Source organism: Rhinoderma darwinii, chromosome 2 (assembly GCF_050947455.1).
Source record: "Rhinoderma darwinii isolate aRhiDar2 chromosome 2, aRhiDar2.hap1, whole genome shotgun sequence".
Classification (NCBI taxonomy): domain Eukaryota; kingdom Metazoa; phylum Chordata; class Amphibia; order Anura; family Rhinodermatidae; genus Rhinoderma; species Rhinoderma darwinii.
The window spans coordinates 429,662,960-429,684,886 of NC_134688.1; the positions used below are offsets into that span (position 1 = coordinate 429,662,960).

A 21,927-nucleotide genomic window follows, 5' to 3' on the forward strand; every position below is an offset into this window, starting at 1 on the left:
CCCCATCTCATCTACCATGTGCCATTTATAATACTAGTATTTTTTATATGTGGCAGAGTACCCTTCGGGTCTCCTCAGACACCACGGCCCAAGTGCAACTGCTACCTCTGCACCCCCTATTGCTACGGCCATGCCTATTTCCATAAGATGTCCAGACAAGACACATTGTTTTTGGTTATGTGAGAAACAGAACAAATTCATAAGTAGCGAGTTGCGAGAACTGTACAAGTGTTCATCTATTTCCTCCCATCAATAGTTACCTGTAATTTACACATCGAGGCTTTCTCATAGGTACCTCTAGTTTTTAGCTCATTGCAAAAGTCATGAAATAAGCTCCATAAACAGCCCAAAATGCAAAATGTAATTTTGTTTCAATGAGTTACTTGTTCATACAGAAAAAGGAGCAATTATTTATGTAATGTCCTTGTTTTGTTGGACAGGTGGGTTTTTGTGGTTAAAAAAGGTTATCAAGATACAGAAACATCTATACAAAGCTCTGTCATAACAAAGTTAAAGGGTGTTGCCTATACGAACACCACTGAACTTGGCCCACGACTATGGGATGTGGTGGATTACGTCATACCTCCTCAGGTCAGTGTGTCTCTTATTCCATAAAAAAAAAATAATAATAATAATAATAAAAAAAATATATAAAAAAATAAATATATATATGTATATACAGTGAAGGAAATAAGTATTTGATCCCTTGCTGATTTTGTAAATTTGCCCACTGTCAAAGACATGAACAGTCTAGAATTTTTAGGCTAGGTTAATTTTACCAGTGAGAGATAGATTATATAAAAAATAAAACAGAAAATCACATTGTCAAAATGATATATATTTATTTGCATTGTGCACAAAGAAATAAGTATTTGATCCCCTACCAACCATTAAGAGTTCAGCCTCCTCCAGACCAGTTACACGCTCCAAATCAACTTGGTGCCTGCATTAAAGACAGCTGTCTTACATGGTCACCTGTATAAAAGACTCCTGTCCACAGACTCAATTAATCAGTCTGACTCTAACCTCTACAACATGGGCAAGACCAAAGAGCTTTCTAAGGATGTCAGGGACAAGATCATAGACCTGCACAAGGCTGGAATGGGCTACAAAACCATAAGTAAGACGCTGGGTGAGAAGGAGACAACTGTTGGTGCAATAGTAAGAAAATGGAAGACATACAAAATGACTGTCAATCGACATCGATCTGGGGCTCCATGCAAAATCTCACCTCGTGGGGTATCCTAGATCCTGAGGAAGGGGAGAGCTCAGCCGAAAACTACATGGGGGGAACTTGTTAATGATCTCAAGGCAGCTGGGACCACAGTCACCAAGAAAACCATTGGTAACACATTACGCCGTAATGGATTAAAATCCTGCAGTGCCCTCAAGGTCCCCCTTCTCAAAAAGGCACCTGTACAGGCCAAACTGAAGTTTGCAAATGAACATCTGCATGATTCTGAGAGTGATTGGGAGAAGGTGCTGTGGTCAGATGAGACTAAAATTGAGCTCTTTGGCATTAACTCAACTCGCTGTGTTTGGAGGAAGAGAAATGCTGCCTATGACCCAAAGAACACAGTCAAGCATGGAGGTGGAAACATTATGTTTTGGGGGTGTTTCTCTGCTAAGGGCACAGGACTACTTCACCGCATCAATGGGAGAATGGATGGAGCCATGTACCGTCAAATCCTGAGTGACAACTTCCTTCCCTCCACCAGGACATTAAAAATGGCTTGTGGCTGGGTCTTCCAGCACGACAATGACCCGAAACATACAGCCAAGGCAACAAAGGAGTGGCTCAAAAAGAAGCACATTAAGGTCATGGAGTGGCCTAGCCAGTCTCCAGACCTTAATTCCATCAAAAACTTATGGAGGGAGCTGAAGATCCCAGTTGCCAAGCGACAGCCTCGAAATCTTAATGATTTACAGATAATCTGCAAAGAGGAGTGGGCCAAAATTCCATCTAACATGTGTGCAAACCTCATCATCAACTACAAAAAACGTCTGACTGCTGTGCTTGCCAACAAGGGTTTTGCCACCAAGTATTAAGTCTTGTTTGCCAAAGGGATCAAAAACTTATTTCTCTGTGCACAATGCAAATAAATATATATAATTTTGACAATGTGATTTTTTTTTTTTTTTTTTATATAATCTATCTCTCACTGGTAAAATTAACCTAGCCTAAAAATTCTAGACTGTGCATGTCTTTGACAGTGGGCAAACTTACAAAATCAGCAAGGGATCAAATACTTATTTCCTTCACTGTATATATATAAAACACTGATGTTTTTTCATTCCTTTTTTCAGGGTGAGAATGTGTTTTTTGTAGTAACCAATTTAATCGTCACTCCTAATCAGAGACAAGATAAATGCCGTGAGGTAAGGAAAATATAAGCGATACATATTTTTAATAAGTAAATGACAATCTAATTGCATAATCTTCATGTACTAGTACATAGAGATACCGATCAGTTTACAGGGCTACTTTGAGATTAGAAAAAAGGGACTCTGTGTTCCTCTGTATATTCTCCTTTCACTCGGCTCTGCCTCATACATGAGACCTTAGATAACAAAATGGAAATGAAAGCAGTTACTTTGTAGTGTTGTTAAATATATTGGGTATTTTTGGGCATTCAATGCAATGTGCCCAAGGGTTACAGTGTCTACATTAATAGTGTATATAGGTAGCTTCTGATGGTTGATATATTCATTCCCTATCTAGTGGCTGTAAATGTTTCCTCTGTGACCCTTTAAAAGCTATACTATATTTTTCACTCATTTATGACTATTGATATATTTGAAGTACAATGTATTATCCAAGCAGGATACAATTCTCAGGAAGCTATTTCACTAACAATTGTCTCAGTGCCCAGTCTAAGTTTTGTGCAATGAAATTGTGCACAAGCTGAATGAGAAACTTTGGTATATGATATAACATCTACTATACCCAGCCAAATTAGAATGACATGTTCAGGTGAATGCCAGTCAATGACAAATGATCCTTCAACAATATGAGCTGAAACTTTTAAGAGATGATATTTTAAAACATTAAAAGCAGACCGTACACCGTGTCTTATTTCCCTAAAAAAACATATTTATCTATGTTACAAACAAATGTTCATCTAGTATAGCGGCCGTGCTGCAGTACTGCAGCTCTACTCCTGTTCAAGTGAATAGAAGCAGAGCTGCAGTAACCCAGCACGGCCACTATATAGCCACTGGAGCCGTCTCCTTCGGCACCAACCACTGCAAAACCTCGGTGCCAAAGGCAGTCAGAACAGCTGATTGATGCGGGGTCCAGGTGTCAGACCCCACCAATCATACACTAATGACCTATTTTGGGGATAAGTCATCAGTATGAAAAACCTCCCCTGCCTAGACAACCCCTTTAGGGTCTGGTCTGGAGTCTGTATTAGTTTAGCAGGTCTGGTGTCTGTATTCATTTAAGGGTGTGGTCTGGGGCCTGTATTTGTTTAGAGCTCTAGTTTGGGGTTTGTATTAGTTTAGGAAATCCAGTCTGGGGTCTGGTATGGGGGTCGGTATTAGTTTAAGGGCTCTAGTCTAGGGTCTGTACTAGTTTATGGGGTCTTGTCTAGGGACTGTATTTATTTAGGGAGTGGTTTGGGGTCTGTACTAATTTAATGCATCTGGACTGGAGTCTGTATTTCTTTAGGGGGTCTGGTCTGGAATCTATATTTATTCATAACTCAGATGTGATGGATTTCAGGTGAACCCTGCGTGTCACATACACGCTCGACCTGCTGACACTGAACCCATCAGGTCCGCAGGACAGACGGATTCAGGTCTTAGTGAAAGATACAGATGCTCTGTATACAGGATACAAAGTAGCTGTATCTCAAGAAAGTAAAATACATTTTTAATAAAAACTAATTTTAAAGTTGCACCAATCACACTGACTGACATTTTTATTAAAAAAAATATATCACTTTCAAAGGTTTACATAGCATTTAAAGAGGCTCTGTCACCACATTATAAGTGTCCTATCTTCTACATAAGGAGATGGGCGCTATAATGTAGGTGGCAGCAGTGCTTTTTATTTAGAAAAACAATAAATTTTTACCACTTTATTAGCTATTTTAGCTTTATGCTAATGAGTTTCTCAATGGACAACTGGGCGTATTTTACTTTAGACCAAGTGGGCGTTGTACAGAGGAGAGTATGACGCTGACCAATCAGTGACCAATCAGCGTCATGCACTTCTCTCCATTCATTTAGTCAGCGCATAGGGATCCTTTTAGATCAGTATGTGCTGTCTTATACTAACACATTAACGTTACTGAAGTGTTTAGACAGTGAATAGACATTCCACGGGATGTCTATTCACAATCCCGTCACTTCGTTAATGTTTCTGTGGTAGTTACAGCAGAGCAAGCGTAATCTCGTGAGATTACGCTGTAGATGACAGGTTACAGCGAGATTACGCTTTGCTCTGCTGTAACTACCACAGAAACAGTAACGAAGTGCAGAGATTGTGAATAGACACTTCAGTATCGTTAATGTGTTCGTATAAGACAGCACATAGTGATCTAAAAGGATCCCTATGTGCTGAGTAAATGAATGGAGAGAAGTGTATGATGCTGATTGGTCACTGATTGGTCAGCGTCATACACTTCTCTCCACAAATGCCCAATTGGTCAATAGTAAAACACGCCCAGTTGTCCATTGAGAAACTCATTAGCATAAAGCTAAAATCGCTAATAAAGTGGTGAAAATAGATTGTCTTTTTTAATAAAAAAGCACTGCTGTCACCTACATTATAGCGCCCATCTCATTATGTAGGAGATAGGGCACTTATAATGTGGTGACAGAGCCTCTTTAATGTTCCATTGTACATGAATATAAGATTTTAGGGCAGGCCACATATTTTGTTGTTGAGTGAACACTTTGCTGTGTGAACGAGGACTTTATGTTGTCAATTGTTAATTTTAACTAAATATGTTTTTATATCTTCCCCTGCAGAGTTTAGGAATCTCTGATGCAGTGTGTACAAAAAACAGTGACTGTCCTGAGGGTGAACCAGTCATTGCTGGCAACGGTACGACCTGATCACATTTACAGTCTTCCAAATTGCCTGGCAGCGTCTCTTAGTCATTGCACAAATGACTTTACTAAGAGTAGAAAAGCCATAAACATGTAGAGGAAATTGCCTTCATTAATTGAGCAGAAGAGCAGAGAATGTGACAAAATATGAGAAACAATCCAAAAATTCTGTACTGCATTCATTTAGTGTGAATATAACTGTACCCATCTGGTAGGAGAAAGCATTAACCTATAAAATCATTAGATCATCATCTTGACTTTTTCAAATCTCTACGACTTGTTTTATGAACCTCATACATGATATGTAAAGACAAGCTAGACATTTAGTAAATGCTTCGAACTTAAAGTTTCAGTTTGAGGCTTCATGCACACAGCCGTGTCCGTAATCACGGTCTGCGATTAGGGTCATGGCCAGCCATTTGAGGCCACGGACAGCCACCCGCATTTTTGGCATGGATGTCCTATCTAATGCGGAGGCTTTCTACGGACCAGACACCTTCCCGCACATATACAGGAAGGTGTCCATGGTCAATAGAAGTGAGTTGGTCCGCAATTGCGGGGACGCAATTACGGACAAATTCTTCGGTCATGTGCATGGGGCCTAAGGCAGTGATTTATAAAATGTGCTGCCCTCTACTACGAACTAGTTAAACACAAGTCTGCCCTGCCTATCAAGTAATAGCCTGCCTGCCTCCTCTATGCTGAATAAATACACCAAAAAGAGGGAAAAGGTAACAATCGATTTTAGTGACTAAGGTTTAGGTTTATACTAGCAATAAAAATGAAACACTATATTAGTAAAGATGAAAATCACTATGCATCAGTTATTCAAATAGTTCTTAGGAGACTAATGGTTCCAATATTTTTTACATTTTTACTGTTCTCTACAGTGGAGGAAAAACTTTATAAGTGATGTGCTTAGTGCATCAGTTATTCTATTCCATCCGTGCTGTTAAAATACTGTGTGGCCAAAGCATTTAACCCCTTAATGACCAGGCTCTCAAAGGCCTTAATGAACAACTAAATTTTTCTGTTATTCACCTCTCTGCATTTCAGCAGCAATAACTGCTTTACTTTTTCATTGGCGTTGCTATATGAGGCCTTGTTTTATGCAGAAGAAATTGTATTTTTTTTCTGCACAGTTTGGGGGTAGAAAAGATGTACTAATTGTTTTGCTTTGCAAGGTCAATATAGGAAAAAAGCTGTTTTTGGCATTGTTTTTTTTGTTTATTTTTTATCCCGTTTGCGTTTCACGCTAAATAACCAATTAAATTAATTCTTCAGGTTATTACGGTCGTTTAGATACCTAATATGTGTCGTTTTTATTATTTCTTTTTTTGGGTTATTATGTAGCGTATGATCAATAAAATATATTTTATACTAATTAATGACTTTTTTTGTGGACATTTATTTTTTGTTACATTTTTTGTCCCAAAAAATAACTTTTTAGCAACTTTATTTTACACTTACTACGTATTAGCATACTCTTGTATGCTTATACATTATACTGTGTCACTATGACACAGGCTTCTGTTAGGGCAACACCTAGTTTGCACTAACAGCAGGCTTGCAGAACAGACAGCTATGGGGTCCTTTCTAGGACACACAGGGCTGATTGCAGAAAGCTCCCCCAGTCTCCAATCATGTCACCAGGTAACCGGTGACGCGTTAGAAGAGGGGAGTCCCATTTGATCATGTTGCGGTCATGTCGCGGCGATCAAAGGGTTAAACTGCTGGGATAGAAGTTTCCTCCTATCCCAGGTGTATTCTGGAGGCCTCTCTAAGTACAGGAGATGTTAGCAACAGCTCCTGCTTAAAAGTATGGTCGCTCACTGGAGCGCTCATAAGCCAAGACGTTGCTGTAGACTCAGGACCTGCACCACCCGCCGTCAAAAGACAGTGGGTGGTCGGGAACAGGTTAAAGAGGACTGGTCGGCTCCCCTCACATGTCTGTTTTAGTAAATATTTGTATTCCACGTAAAATAACAGGTTTAGATAATCTTTTATAAGAACTCTGTGTTGTATCGTTCCTCTGTTATTCCTCCTACAAATTTATAAACAAATTGACGACAGTTACTAGTTGGGGGTGTCCCTATACAGTCTAAAATGGTTAATAAGTATTCGCAGTCTAAGGGCTTATTCAGACGAACGTAGAATACGTCCGTGTGTCGGCATTTAAAACAACGGCAGTCACCCTGACGCATGTATTCCAAAGGGGCCTTTCACATGGGCGTTGTTTCACTGGACGGTGTGAAGGGTCCGTTGAAAAATAGAACATGTCCTATATTCTTCAGTTTTCACGGGTCCCTCCATAGACTCAAGTCTATGAGGATCCGTTTATGGGGACCCACACAGGTGCAACTCGGACGTGAAAAACGTCAGTTAAAGCTCAGCACCTTTCACAAAAGTTCTCATTTACATACAACTATAGCGTCTACAGACTCCTAATATGTTCTGTAAATCCAGTAATCAGTATTTCACCCACAGTAGTAGTAGTAGTAGTAGTATAGACGTCCGCTATCCCAGGACTCCCCGAAAGGTAAACACCAACATATTTCATGAGAAAAAATATCATGTGTAAAGGATCTGCCAGACACAGCTTCTGTGTCGACGCCCATGGTTAATCAGTCTGCACCTGCTCCTAAGTCTGATAGAGTGACTCGATCTTCTACCACTCAGGCTGGGAGGCTGAGGAGTGGGGGAGCCTATCACAGCCTGGCCAGACGGAGCTAGCTCCCGCCCTCTGTCTATTTATACCTTCATTTCCTGCTCCTCCTTTGCCTGTGATTCTGCCTGTTTCCTGGCTCTGCTGCTGCTGCTTGTACTATTGTCCTCTGCTACATATTGACCCTGGCTTTACTGACTACTCTCCTGCTCTGCGTTTGGTACCTCGTACACTCCTGGTTTGACTCGGCTCGTTCACTACTCTTGTTGCTCACGGTGTTGCCGTGGGCAACTGCCCCATTTCCCTTAGCTTCTGTGTACCCTTGTCTGTTTGTCTGTCGTGCACATATTGAGCGTAGGGACCGTCGCCCAGTTGTATGCCATCACCTAGGACGGGCCGTGCAAGTAGGCAGGGACTGAGTAGCGGGTAGATTAGGTCTCACCTGTCTGTCTCCCTACCCCGTCATTACATCATGTTTGTTTAATTATTGTACTGAGATCTTCTAGGGCAGCGGTCCCCCAACTTTTTTTCACCAAGGACCACTTTCATGCAAGGCAATTTTTGAACGGACCAGCGTTGGGATGGGTTAGAGGGGTTTGCTATCACACACATAACAAAACACAGCAGATTGCAATTAAATGGAAATAAAATGAAAACGTTTCTAGGGTCAGTTCACACGTTGCGTAAATACTGTGGATTTTCCGAATGGAATTTGTTGTGGAAAAGCATAATACAAAAGCAGCAAAGTCGATGAGATAGAACAAATCTCATTCACACGGTGCGTAAATAGTGAACGGAAAAAACGCTCAGAAATTGACATCGTATTATTCAGGAGCATGTCAATTGTATTTGCATAAATGCTGCTTTTTTGTTGATTCATTGAATTCAATGGGATGTAAAACCCACAACAAATAGCAGCTGTCGCGTTTATTGCGGCGGAATCACATCGATTCTGCCGCAAAAAACGCAACTCAGAAAAAAAATCTTATACTTACCCAGAAGGCCAGCTTTCTGGGATGACACTTCATCCCATGTGATCACTGCAGTCAACCACAGGCTGTAACGACGGTCACATAATATGAAACGTCATCCCAGGAGGTCGGCCTGGATGACGTCAGAGGGCCAGCCCCCTGGGATGACGTTTCATCCCATGTGGCCGGCGCTGCAGCCAATCACAGGATGCAGCGGTCTCCTGGGATGAAACGTCATCCCAGGAGGACGGCCTGCTAGCAGGCCGGCTAAATGCTGCAGGTTTCCGCATTGGAAATTTCGGGCGAAAACACTGCACAACAGTTTGGTGCGTTTTTTTCACCTGGAATTCCCTGCGGCGACTGGGGCGGATGCCGGATACTGCGGCCTGGTACCAAATGATCCATGGCTCGGTATTGGCTCACAGCCCGGTGGTTGGGGACCACTGTTCTAGGGCATCTCTTGAAATATTAAGCTAGTTACCTTTTCCCTACACGGCCCTTTTCTTGGCCTTATTGTCATAGTGGACTGTAGTATCATGCGGCTAGCTGTACTGCTCTCAGGGATATATTTACCCATTACAATGTATTACTTCATCTATGTGAGCTGATTTAATTACAATCATTGTTATAAAAATGTACAGGGGATTTATAGCCCCTATAGTGACAAAGTCACCTACCATCTGTTACCCATATAGGAAGCTTTAGAAGAATATAAAATTGGTTCACTAGAATATTTAAAGGATTTATACAAGAGGACATCAGTGACTTACAATGTATTTGTTTCTATTATTATATGTTATGTTTTTTCTTATTGGTAAAGGCTTTGTATGATGTTGTAACAAGTTCTACAGTAGACAAATCTGATTTTAGGGGTCAAGACCGGACGATGCTTGAAGACGGGTGCAGTAAACACATCAGGAATATGTGAAATATTTGCTTGGTGTCCACTAGAGAAGAAGCAAAAGCCAATGTAAGATCCATCACACATTGATAATGCTAAATGTGCCTACAACTTACAGACTGTATCATTCAAACAAGATTAGCCAAAACTAACCCAACTTATTTTTGTCAGATCAATTCTAATGGCTAAAATACAGAACACATGGCCATGTAATGGTCACACAGGTGCATGGCTTGTTACAGTTACAGTATGTCTATCAGAGCTGTGTCTTCTAATGATCCCAGCGTCTGTGTGTCCATCACTTGACCATGGACAGAATTTTATCCACTGAACGTAAACAATGAAAGTCCCTAATGAAATACAAAAAATTGTCAGGAACTATTACAGAAAGTATATTGGAAAATGTTGTAATTTTTTAATTATACGGAAAAAAACAACATTACTTTGCTAAATTTCTAATATAGAAATTGTTAGAACCTGAGTGCTGATCTAGGTATCTGCGATGGCAGGACCCACACATGTCCATTCAGAATAGGATATACACAGTGGCGTAACTACGGAGGCTCCGCTAGCTGCCGCTACGGCTGCTACAGCGCGACGCCACTGAACACTACGGCAGAGCAGGGAGGTATCTCCCAGCTCTGCCATAAAACAAAAGACATGTATCCCCTCTCCACAGGACAGGGGATACATGTGTGATCGCTGGCAGCGATAGGGAGAACGGGGGACTGAAAGTCCCCTGAAGTTCTCCATCACAAACCTCGGACTTCCGGGGTCTGTGTCGGCAGCTCCGTAGAAATGAATGGAGCGCCGGTCGCGCTTGTGCGCATGCGTGATCAGCGCTCCTTTCATTTTTATTGAGCTGCGCAGACGCCGGAAGTCAGAGGTTAGTCATGGAGAACTTCGGGGGACTTTCGGTCCCCCGTTCTCCCTATCGCTGCCAGCGATCACACATGTATCCCCTTTCCACAGGATAGGGGATACATGTCTTTTGTAGGACACGCTGTAGGTCGAATTTTTTTGGGAGGGGGGACGCTGTATGGCGTTCCCTACAGGGGGGGGCTGTATGGCATTCCCTACAAGGTGGGGGCTGTATGGCGTTCCCTACAAGGTGGGGGGCTGTATGGTTTTCCCTACAGGGGGTGGCTGTATGGCGTTCCCTACAGGGGGGGCTGTATGGCGTTCCCTACAGGGAGGGGCTGTATGGCGTTCCCTACAGGGAGGGGCTGTATGGCGTTCCCTACAGGGGGGGCTGTATGGCGTTCCCTACAGGGAGGGGCTGTATGGCGTTCCCTACAGGGAGGGGCTGTATGGCGTTCCCTACAGGGGGGGCTGTATGGCGTTCTCTACAGGGGGGCTGTATGGCGTTCTCTACAGGGGGGGCTGTATGGCGTTATCTACAGGGGGGCTGTATGGCGTTCTCTACAGGGGAGGGCTGTATGGCATTATCTACAGGGGGGCTGTATGGCGTTATCTACAGGGGGGCTGAATGGAATTATCTACAGGGGGGCTGTATGGCGTTATCTAGAGGGGGGCTGTATGGCGTTAGCGCCATACAGCCCCCTCTGTAGATAACGCCATACAGCCCCCTTTGTAGATAACGCCATACAGCCCCCTCTGTAGATATCTACAAAGGCGGCTGTATGGCGCTATCTACAGAGGGGTCTGTATGGCGTTATCTACAAAGGGGGCTGTATGGCGTTATCTACAGGGTGGCTGTATGGTGTTATCTACAGGGGGGCTGTATGGCGTTATCTACAGGGGGGCTGTATGGCGTTATCTACAGGGAGGCTGTATAGCGTTACCTACAGGGGGGGCTGTATGGCGTTATCTACAGGGGGCTGTATGGCGTTCTATACAGAGGGGGCTGTATGGCGTTATCTACAGGGGGGCTGTATGTCGTTATCTACAGGGGGGCTGTATGGCGTTCTCTACAGAGGGGGCTGTATGGCGTTCTCTACAGTGGGGGCTGTATGGCGTTATCTACAGGGGGGTGTATGGCGTTATCTACAGGGGGGTGTATGGCGTTATCTACAGGGGGGGCTGTAAAAAAGGCACGATCTACAAGGAGGGGGTTGTGTGACACCCAGGGGAGGGGGGGGCCCAGTCAAAAGTTTGCTATGGGGCCCAGTCTTTCCTAGTTACGCCCCTGCATATACATATAGATGTGTGAATGTAATGAATCCATAGAGGCACTAACATGGACTTGCTTCGTTTATTGATATGATTTTAGCTAAAATATTATAACCTGCTTTCGCCATGGAAGTGCAGAAAAAATAAGCAACGACATCACAGTTCAGGAGTTGACATCAGGTATTAGGGTGTTTCCTTGCTGCCGGATTCTAACAATCCGCCCACTGCACAGGGGATTTCTTCCACGCATTCATTTTTTGTGTGGAAATGTTTGTATGATTAGACAAAATGTTTCTATAACACTAGCATGTTCTCGTATGTTCTTTCTATTTATTCTTAGAGTACCACTGCTGGGAAAAGCCGAGGACTTCACAGTCTATGTTAAAAACTCCATACGCTTTCCAAAGTTCAATTTTTCAAAGTAGGTGTCATAAACGGTTTATTTATTACACGTTATTGTGCGCTGCTGTAAAAGAATAGTGGAAGAATCATCAATGTTTAATTTTTATATTAGCATTGATGTTTTAATGTGTTTTTTATCCCCTTAGTATCCGGAACTGTCTTCTGTATATACAGTGAGTTAACAATATAACGGAAACACCGAACAATATTTTCATGAGGAGTAGAACAATACTAATTCTAAACTTAGGGGCACATGGCAACAGCAATGATCTGATTTGTTCATTGTGAATCCAGGCACTGTCTGCAGAAAGTGTGAAAATTGTTTCTATTGAATGTATTATGTTTTTTATTGCTAAATGGTCCAGGTTTTGTGCTTCTCAAAGCCATTTATACAATTCTGTGTATTTTCCATAGACATAAGGTTTTCACAGATCTTGTTTCATAAGAAACTTTGTGATATAACTTATTACAGAAAAATGCCTCTGTCTCCACTTACCAGGCCCCTCTCCTCCCTTCCCCCCTGCCTGCAGCACTGATCATTGTCCCTGAGTTCACTGGTAAAATTTGTGTTCAGTTAGACAGAGATGAAGACCGATTATCAGCTCACTGAGGGATCAGTTTAAAGCTGCTGCCCATAGAAGTCTATGGAGATGGGAGGGAGCAGCTGCAGAGATATAGATGTACACACACACACACACACACACACACACACACACACACACACACGCACACACACAAAGACGCTGCTGCTTCTAGTAAGTGTTTTATCTCACCCTGGGGCTGGATTCACAGCTACACTGCTCAGTGCTGCTGTATGATGTACTCCATGCTGTAGCTTCTGAGGGTGTGCTACAAAGAGATAGGAGAGCAGGATTTCCTATTTTCTCTGTGTGTGCAGTGTATGGGAGACATCATAGCAGCTAGTCTCACCCCCCTCACAAGTTCAGTGACAAATGACAATTAGAAACAGAGCTTACAGAGAGGAAAACTGCTGATAAATGCAGGATACAAGTCATATAGTAGTCAGGTATAGTGATATTCCTTATCACCCACACATGACAGCTTAAACTGAAAAGTCACCTGAAATGAAAGTTACTTATTAAAGATTGGACGACTTAAAGTGAAAGCTCCAAATACCCTGACTATACACTGATTTAAAAGATAACATGCTGGCAGCCTGTAGTCATTTCTAGAACCTATAAGCTTACTGTATACTGAGTTATTATTGAGTGTAATGTATAAGGCCACATGCACACTACCGTAGATTTCGTCCGTAATTGCGGACCGTAAGCCATCCAGCTATACTTATTCTGGGAATTTGGATCTCAGACACGTATAAAGATATATTAAGAAATTGATAAGCACAGAATTTTTAATCTATTCAAGTGAAAAAAAAAGTATTCAAGGGTGAAGATTAACTTTAAAGATAATATGTCTCCTTTCTCTAATATTTCTGTCTCATAGAAGATGAAACCTTTTTGAGATGACCAACCAAAATTGCATTAAAAAAAGAAGCTAGCCAGTATGCGTAGTATATGATGGAACTGAAAATCCGCTCTGGATAAAGAGGTGCTCTTATCAGAGCGGTGAAGCGGTGATCTTCTAGAGAGGTTTCACTGTATCAGTATGACACAGACTATACAGTGATACAAAGATAACAAAAAATGTGTGCTATGTCCACATTCGCAAACAGATTTTTTAAATCATCCCAATGCATCAAATGTGAGAAACTTTGCAATAGGTTTTAATTTAAAAAAATTCTATCGTTTAGTTTCTACAGCTCCTATGCAGCCTATGCATCTCCATGATAACAGACAACAAACAACCCCTTTTTTAGTCTGATCCAGCCATCATACTTCCTTCCATTTGTCCCTTACTTTATGCTAACGTAGGTTTTCAAGAAGTAAAGGACAGATAGAAGGGAGTATGACTGCCAGATCAGACTACAGAGTTGTTTGTTGTCTGTTACCATAGAGACGCATAGTCTGCACAGGAGCTGTAAAAACAAAACAGTAGGACATTTTTAATGAAGACCTATTGAAAAGTTTCTTCATTTTTCATTTTAGATGCATTAAGACAAATACAAAATTTGATTGTGGAAAACAAATCCATATTAACAATGGCGTATTTGTTTTTTGTTTTTTTTATAAAAGGACAACGTAAATAGCTGTTATCTCCTTTTTTGTACATTTCATTCGTTTGGAAGATATTTTTTAATGTACTATCGCATGTCTTCATATGTACATGTGTGACATGAAAGAAGAAACCAACTTCTATTGAAAATTGCGATATATATTTAAAAGTCATTAATGTGTAAATGCCATGTAATACACTTTTAAAAGGAATTAACAGTAGAAGTTAAGCTTTATGGAATTCCATTTCATTCCAGTGACCATTTATGTATTGTCCATATTTTCTCTAATAGAACTAACATTCTGAACACAGAAAATGACTCATTTCTTAAGACATGTCGATACAGTAAAGAAAACCACTACTGTCCTATCTTTTACTTGGGAAAAATAGTCTCGTGGTCTGGAAACAACTTTCAGGACATAGCAATGGAAGTAAGTTAGATAAGTTTATATTCTCATGATGGAGAGAAGGTGTATATTGTAACTAGCATTTCTAACATGATCACACTTCTAAATGTATTTTTATGCAACTTTCATGGTCAGCCTTAAGTTGGTTGGTAGCCTGTGCAGTACCTTTTAGTGATTAACCACTTATGAGATGCCACATAGTGCCCAAATAATACAACAATACAATGTGTAAACGCCATCACTATAAAAAGCCCAAATAACAATGTCCAATTAATAAACTAGGAAATGCAGGACCATTCTGTGCAGGTGCATTTCCATAGGTTTGTGCACCAAGTGTGGGATTGGGGATGCAAGCTTTGGGTGCTCAGTCCATGAGAGCCAATGGTGCCCCTTTTAGTAGTTATGCGCCTTGGGTGATCACACAGGCCCCACACAACTAAGGCCATCCCTGACTACTATCAAGAGTCTAGTTTGTGGTCTCTTGTATTTATCAGTGTATAATACAGTCTCAACATGAGGCTATAATATATCATTGTTTTCAGACTAAGTCATAAGTCACCCAGGCAATTAGATGAAAAATCTCACTACTTGATCCGGTAAGGGCTTCCCTTCATAGTACTTGAGACGCAATACCAGACACAGCCATGGACAAGAATGGTGGGGGAAAAAAACTATCTTTTTCCTAATCTCAACTCTTAAGTATTTGTCATATCTTCATCTAATCTAATCTCACCAAAAATGTAAGCCCATATGGGCGGCCTCTTACAGGACTAGAGAATATATGCAGCATGCGAAAGTTTTACCAACAGTGAATGTCGATTAATCTTCCAGTGTCTTAAAGCAAAAGCAGACCTGGCCTAATTTTCACATAGATTTCTGAAATATGTTGCTAGACCTGAAAGCCTTATTTTTTAATGTATTTATGCCAGAAAACTGGGGTACATAATGATGGGGTACATAATGGTAATGATAAGTCTGCTAAGCTCCCTTTAGTGGTGGTTGCAGGCAGACAGAATGTTATCATCTAACTCTATGGCCTTGTAAAAGAAAGCGGATATGGGGCTCTGTATCATAAAAAGGACCCTAATAAAAATATAAAATAATAATCACGGAATTATAGAACTAACAACAAAAGGATTTTCATAGTCAAAGGCACACGAACAAACTGTAGTAAGAAGCAGAGTTTTGTAGGATAAAATCAATAGCATAGCAGCACATTGGAAATTATTTGTTTTATCAAGTCAGGTTACGGTGTGTTCACCAGCGTTGGTTTTACGTTCATGGGTTCCGTTGCATCTTTCCGTCGGAGGAACCCATGAACGGAAAGCCAAACATAAACCATAGCTTCCGTTTGCATTACCATTGATTTCAATGGTAATGCTTCTGTTGCAAATGGTTTCAGTTTGTTTCCGTTTCGTAAGGTTTCCGCTTTTTTCTTAGCGTAAACAATAGCGTAGTCGACTATGCTATTGTTTCCCCTGGAAAAATGTAAACCTTACGGAATGGAAACAAGTGGAAACCATTTGCACCTGAAGCATTACCATTGAAATCAATGGAAATGCAAACAGAAGCTATGGTTTATGTTTGGCTTTCCGTTTATGGATTCCTCCGACGGAAAGCTGCACTGGAACCTATAAACGGAAAAACCAACGCTGATGTGAACAGGCCCTTACAATGCAGTTTTTCATTAATGAAAGATATAACGGCACTCTAGTGGACTTTTTACGGTACTACATGCAAGCATATGATTATTTCTATTATTACAGTATGATCATAAAATATTTAGAAAATGTTTCTATGTCAACTGCACATAGCAACAAAATGCAAGTTGTAACTAAAAGAACAAGTATACTTCTTTTCTAAGGGTGGAGTTATTGGCATTCAGATAGAATGGGACTGTAACCTGGACAGAGATGCATCTGAATGTCATCCTCACTATTCATTTACCCGCTTGGATAATAAATTCACAGAAAAATCAGTTTCTTCAGGATACAATTTCAGGTGTGTAGATATAGCATTACATTTCCTGCACATATAGTGATATTTTGTTTTACATGTAAGTGTTTGCAGAGAAAATTCTCCATTAAGCCAGTATCACATATTTATGTATACGATGTCTCTTATAAATGTAACAAATCATCCTCCTAATAATAAGACATAAATATCTAGATTTATACAAGTAAATGTTTGCATTCACTCATGACCACAGATTCTATATATACCTACTGTTTGTGCCTACAGTTAATAGAGAACTAAAATGTGAGGTTCTCTCAGCAATACAAACACTTTTACGATGAAGCCGGCCCGGCCATACGTTTCCATTGAAAGGGAAAATGTGCATTACATGCTGGCCATTCAAAAGAATGGTCGACCATGTAATAGGCGACCGGACTGAGTCTTAATAAATCAGGGTCACATGCTTTTTTTAATGCTATATCTGGGCTCAATGTCAACCCGATGACAATTTTGTATTCCGCCATATTTGATTACATCACCCTCTATATGGTCTACAGCAGGGGTCTCAAACTCGGCTGGGTAAGTGGGCCGCATATAGAAAAAATGTGAAGATGACGGGCCGCATTACTTTCAAATTTGATACAATACAAAATTATTGTTAATCAATTAGTTATTTGAACTACTACAACACTATATTACTAGAATAATAATACTACATTACTATAATAATACCGCTAGGTTTAAAATTTGAGATCTTTCTCCACGTGCTTATTTCAACAATCCAGTTTTCCTGTTTAAGTGTCGCTAAATGCAGTCCGGCGGCTCAGTTGGCAGCGTTTGGCAGACACACATGTCAAGATTGGGCAGACCCTTTTTAGATAGTGCCACTGTGCCCTCTGTGGATGCTGCCGCAGTGCCCTCTGTGAATGCTGCCGTAGTGCCCTCTGTGGATGCTGCCGCTGTGCCCTCTGTGGATGCTGCCGCTGTGCCCTCTGTGGATGCTGCCGCAGTGCCCTCTGTAGATGCTGCCACAGATTCCTCTGTAGATGCTGCCACAGTACCCTCTGTAGATAATGCCACAGTGCCATCTGTAGATAATGCAACACACCCCTAGATAATGCCACAGTGTCCTCTGTACATACTGCCACAGTGCCCTCTGTAGATGCTGCCACAGTGCCCTCTGTAGATGCTGCCACAGTGTCCTCTGTAGATGCTGCCACAGTGTCCTCTGTAGATGCTGCCAAGGTGCCCTCTGTAGATGCTGCCACGGTGCCCTCTGTAAATGCTGCCACAGTGCCCTCCGTAGATGCTGCCACAGTGCCCTCCGCAGATGCTGCGACAGTGTCCTCCGCAGATGCTGCCACAGTGCCCTCCGCAGATGCTGCCACAGGGCCCTCCACAGATGCTGCCACAGTGCCCTTCGCAGATGCTGCCACAGTACCCTCCGCAGATGCTGCCACAGTGATGTCAGGGGCTTGCCCAGAGCTGGAGTCCCGGAGCAGAGCCGCTTCTAGCACCCTGCCTGGGATTCCAGCTCTGCTCCTGACATCACTGTCGATATATGGACAGAGATGTCAGGGGCAACCCCAGAGCTGAAGTCCCAGGCAGAGCACTAGTAGGCTCTTCCTGGTACTCCAGCTGTGCTCCTGACATCACTGGGACTCCTACTCTGGGGAAGCCCCTGACATCATTTTCGATGTATGGACACCGATGTCAGTGAATTCCACAGAGTCCCGGAGCAGAGCCGATACTAGCGCTCTGCCCGATCTCCGCTCTGGGGAAGACCCTGACACACTGTCCATATATGGACAGCGATGTCAGTGAATTCCACAGAGTCCCGGAGCAGAGTCGATACTAGCGCTCTGCCCGGTCTCCGCTCTGGGGAAGACCCTGACACACTGTCCATATATGGACAGCGATGTCAGAGAATTCCACAGAGTCCCGGAGCAGAGTCGATACTAGCGCTCTGCCCGGTCTCCGCTCTGGGGAAGACCCTGACACACTGTCCATATATGGACAGCGATGTCAGGGAATTCCACAGAGTCCCGGAGCAGAGCCGATACTAGCGCTCTGCCCGGGACTCCGCTCTGGGGAAGACCCTGACACACTGTCCATATATGGATGGCGATGTCAGGGAATTCCACAGAGTCCCGGAGCAGAGCCTATACTAGCACTCTGCACTGGACTCCGGCTCTGGGGAAGCCCCAGACATCGCTGTTCATATGTGGACAGCGATGTCAGGGAATTCCAGAGTCTCAGAGCAGAGCCGATACTAGCGGCTCTGTGTCCCGCGGCTCGCAAATGACAGCCCCAGGGGCCTCATGCGGCCCGCGAGCCGCGGGCTTGAGACCCCTGGTCTACAGTATCTCCTGACCAGCTATTGAGAAATCATGTGGCTTCCTATAGTCTCCTAATGATTGCGGGCTGTACTGCAACACCCATCGGAATTCTTACCAATAGTCATCTCATTTACATATGAGCTGCACCATTTTCAGAGTTAGAAAACTGCAAATTGTAAGGTTTATCCCTCACACATTACTTGAGAAAGTTTTTAACTATTATGTAGGAAAAGTTTTACCAATGTAATGTCCAGAGAGACAGATATTTAATACTTACCATGGACACCAGCACTATGAAACTGTATTAATGTCCATGCATATGTCCTTCTCTCAAGGTATGCAAAGTATTACCGTGACGCTAATGGAACTGATTATAGAACACTGATAAAGGCTTATGGTATTCGCTTTGATATTATGGTGAATGGAAAGGTAACTAATTTCTAATATACAACACCTGTCACTTCTTGGGGCGTAATTGGAGCCGTTATTCATTGATTCCAATGAAAAGCAGCACCAATTACGTCCGTAATGGATGCGGCGTTAAAGCGCCTGCACATGCCGTTACGGCTGAAATTACGGGATGTTTTCTCCTGAAAACATCCCCGTAATTTCAGCCGTTACGGACGCTGCCGTGTGAACATACCCCAACTGCAATTACGTCTGAAAATATGGAGCTGTTTTCAAGGGAAAACAGCCCCTGATTTTCAGACGTTTTTTGAGCAACTCGTGTTTTTCGCGGCGTTTTTGCAGCGTTTTTTACGTCCGTTTTTGGAGCTGTTTTCATTGGAGTCTATGAGAAAACGGCTCCAAAAACGTCCAAAGAAGTGTCCTGCACTTCTTTGATGGGGCAGTCATTTTACGGGTCATCGTTTGACAGCTGTCAAACGACGACGCGTAAGTTACAGGTCGTCGGCACAGTACGTCGGCAAACCCATTCAAATGAATGGGCAGATGTTTGCTGACGTATTGGAGCCGTATTGTCAGGCGTAAATCGAGGCATAATACGCCTCGTGTACGTCTGAAAATAGGTCGTGTGAACCCAGCCTAAGGGTATGTGCACACGATAAGTGGATTTTACGTCTGAAAAGACAGACTGTTTTCAGGAGAAAACAGCTGTGTCGTTTCAGACGTAAATGCTGCTCCTCGTATTATGCGAGGCGTCTTTGACGCTCGTAATCTTGAGTTGCTCTTCATTGACTTCAATGAAGAACGGCTCAAATTACGTTGGAAAGAAGTGTCCTGCACTTCTTTGCCGAGGCAGTCAATTTGCGCGTCGTCGTTTGACAGCTGTCAAACGACGACGCGTAAATGACAGGTTGTCGGCACAGTATGTCGGCAAACCCATTCAAATGAATGGGCAGATGTTTGCCGACGTATTGTAGCCCTATTTTCAGGCGTAAAACGAGGTCTGAAAATAGGTCGTATGAAGCCAGCCTTAGGGTATGTTCACACGGCCTATTTACGGACGTAATTCGGGCGGTTTTGCCCCGAATTACGTCTGAAAATAGCGCCTCAATAGCGTTGACAAACATCTGCCCATTGAAAGCAATGACGTTTGTCTGTTCACACGCGGCGTAAAATACGCGCCGCTGTCAAATGACGGCGCGTAAATAGACGCCCGCGTCAAAGAAGTGACCTGTCACTTCTTTGGCCGTAATTGGAGCCGTTATTCATTGACTCCAATGAATAGCAGCGCCAATTACGTCCGTAATGGACGCGGCGTTCAAGCGCCTGCACATGCCGTTACGGCTGAAATTACGGGGATGTTTTCAGGCTGAAACATCCCCGTAATTTCAGCCGTTACGTACGCCTTCGTGTGAACATACCCTTAGGGATGTAAGGAGCTACAATAGTGACAATTATTGTTCTGAGCCTAAAATGATATGGATCAAATCCAGAAATCATTACATATTATCTGAAATTATGTAGTTCAAGAAAAAGTCCCATTCAAGTACCTCTGTAAACAATGAAAGGGATGTGACACTTGCTGGAGCAGCATGGCCCCTTTATTGTGCTGATCTGCGAGTGTCACAGGGGGTCAGAACCCCCACTGACTAAACATAGATGACCTACCTATCCTAAGGATAGGCCACTGCTGTTTAAGATCCGGAATAACTTTTTGAATATATACACTAACTTATGTTTTAATGTCTTAATGTTTATGTAATAAAAGGAATACTTAATCGGAGTGCCTGGTTTAGAATGCCTTATTAGGGAGTTAACAGATGAGGGTCCCCAGTTCAGGACCCTCATCTATTAATCAGAGTGGAGAGCAACTACAACCCACGGACAGTCCATTGCTTTCAGAAGTAACTGTATAATGCTTAGCTTTCTATGTGTTAATGCAATTGAAGGGGAATTGAACAATTGCTGCTGAGTTTCCCCGCATATTACAGATGATCGCTGGGGTTCTTATCTTTTGGAAACTTTGTGATTGACTTATTGCAAGGGACTCTTCTTACATAAAAAGACTGTCAAAATCGAATAGCTCTTATATTATATGATAAGAACCCCAGCGATCATCTGTAAACTGTCCAGAAACTCAGCAGTAATTGTTCAATTCCCCTTTAATTGCCCTGCAGCATTACCACATAGAAAGTATATATATATATATTTACACGAAATGATCGCAGCACTCCAAAAATTGGTTTCAAATAGAAAAGCGGTTTATTGTTCCATGTCCAAAAAACGAGCTATGTTTCCGTCCTCTCACAGGAACTTTCTCAAACTGAGAGGACTAAAACGTAGCTTGTTTTTTGGACATGGAACAATAAACCACTTTTTTATTTGAAAACAATTTTTTGGAGTGCTGCGATCATTTCGTGTGTATCTATAGGACTGTTTGGATCAAGGTCAGGTTCGCATAGCACAAGCTACTCTACTCTGAAGTGCTGCTTTTTTCTACCTAATAAATATATATATATATATATATATATATAAAATAAGAAATATTTAATTT

The 21,927-nt window shown here is 42.3% G+C and overlaps 1 protein-coding gene across 2 annotated transcripts in view; it reads left to right on the plus strand.

Moving 5' to 3' along the window:
• Window positions 1-21,927, plus strand: part of P2RX5 (purinergic receptor P2X 5) — a 68,262-nt gene that overhangs the window by 40,284 nt on the left and 6,051 nt on the right. For both annotated transcript variants that reach the window (XM_075850872.1, XM_075850874.1), the window contains exons 2-9: window positions 441-591; window positions 2,308-2,379; window positions 4,981-5,056; window positions 9,568-9,667; window positions 12,072-12,152; window positions 14,559-14,697; window positions 16,538-16,674; window positions 19,304-19,397. In XM_075850872.1, the coding sequence (XP_075706987.1) occupies window positions 441-591; window positions 2,308-2,379; window positions 4,981-5,056; window positions 9,568-9,667; window positions 12,072-12,152; window positions 14,559-14,697; window positions 16,538-16,674; window positions 19,304-19,397 (850 nt within the window). The remainder of the gene's footprint in view (window positions 1-440; window positions 592-2,307; window positions 2,380-4,980; window positions 5,057-9,567; window positions 9,668-12,071; window positions 12,153-14,558; window positions 14,698-16,537; window positions 16,675-19,303; window positions 19,398-21,927) is intronic.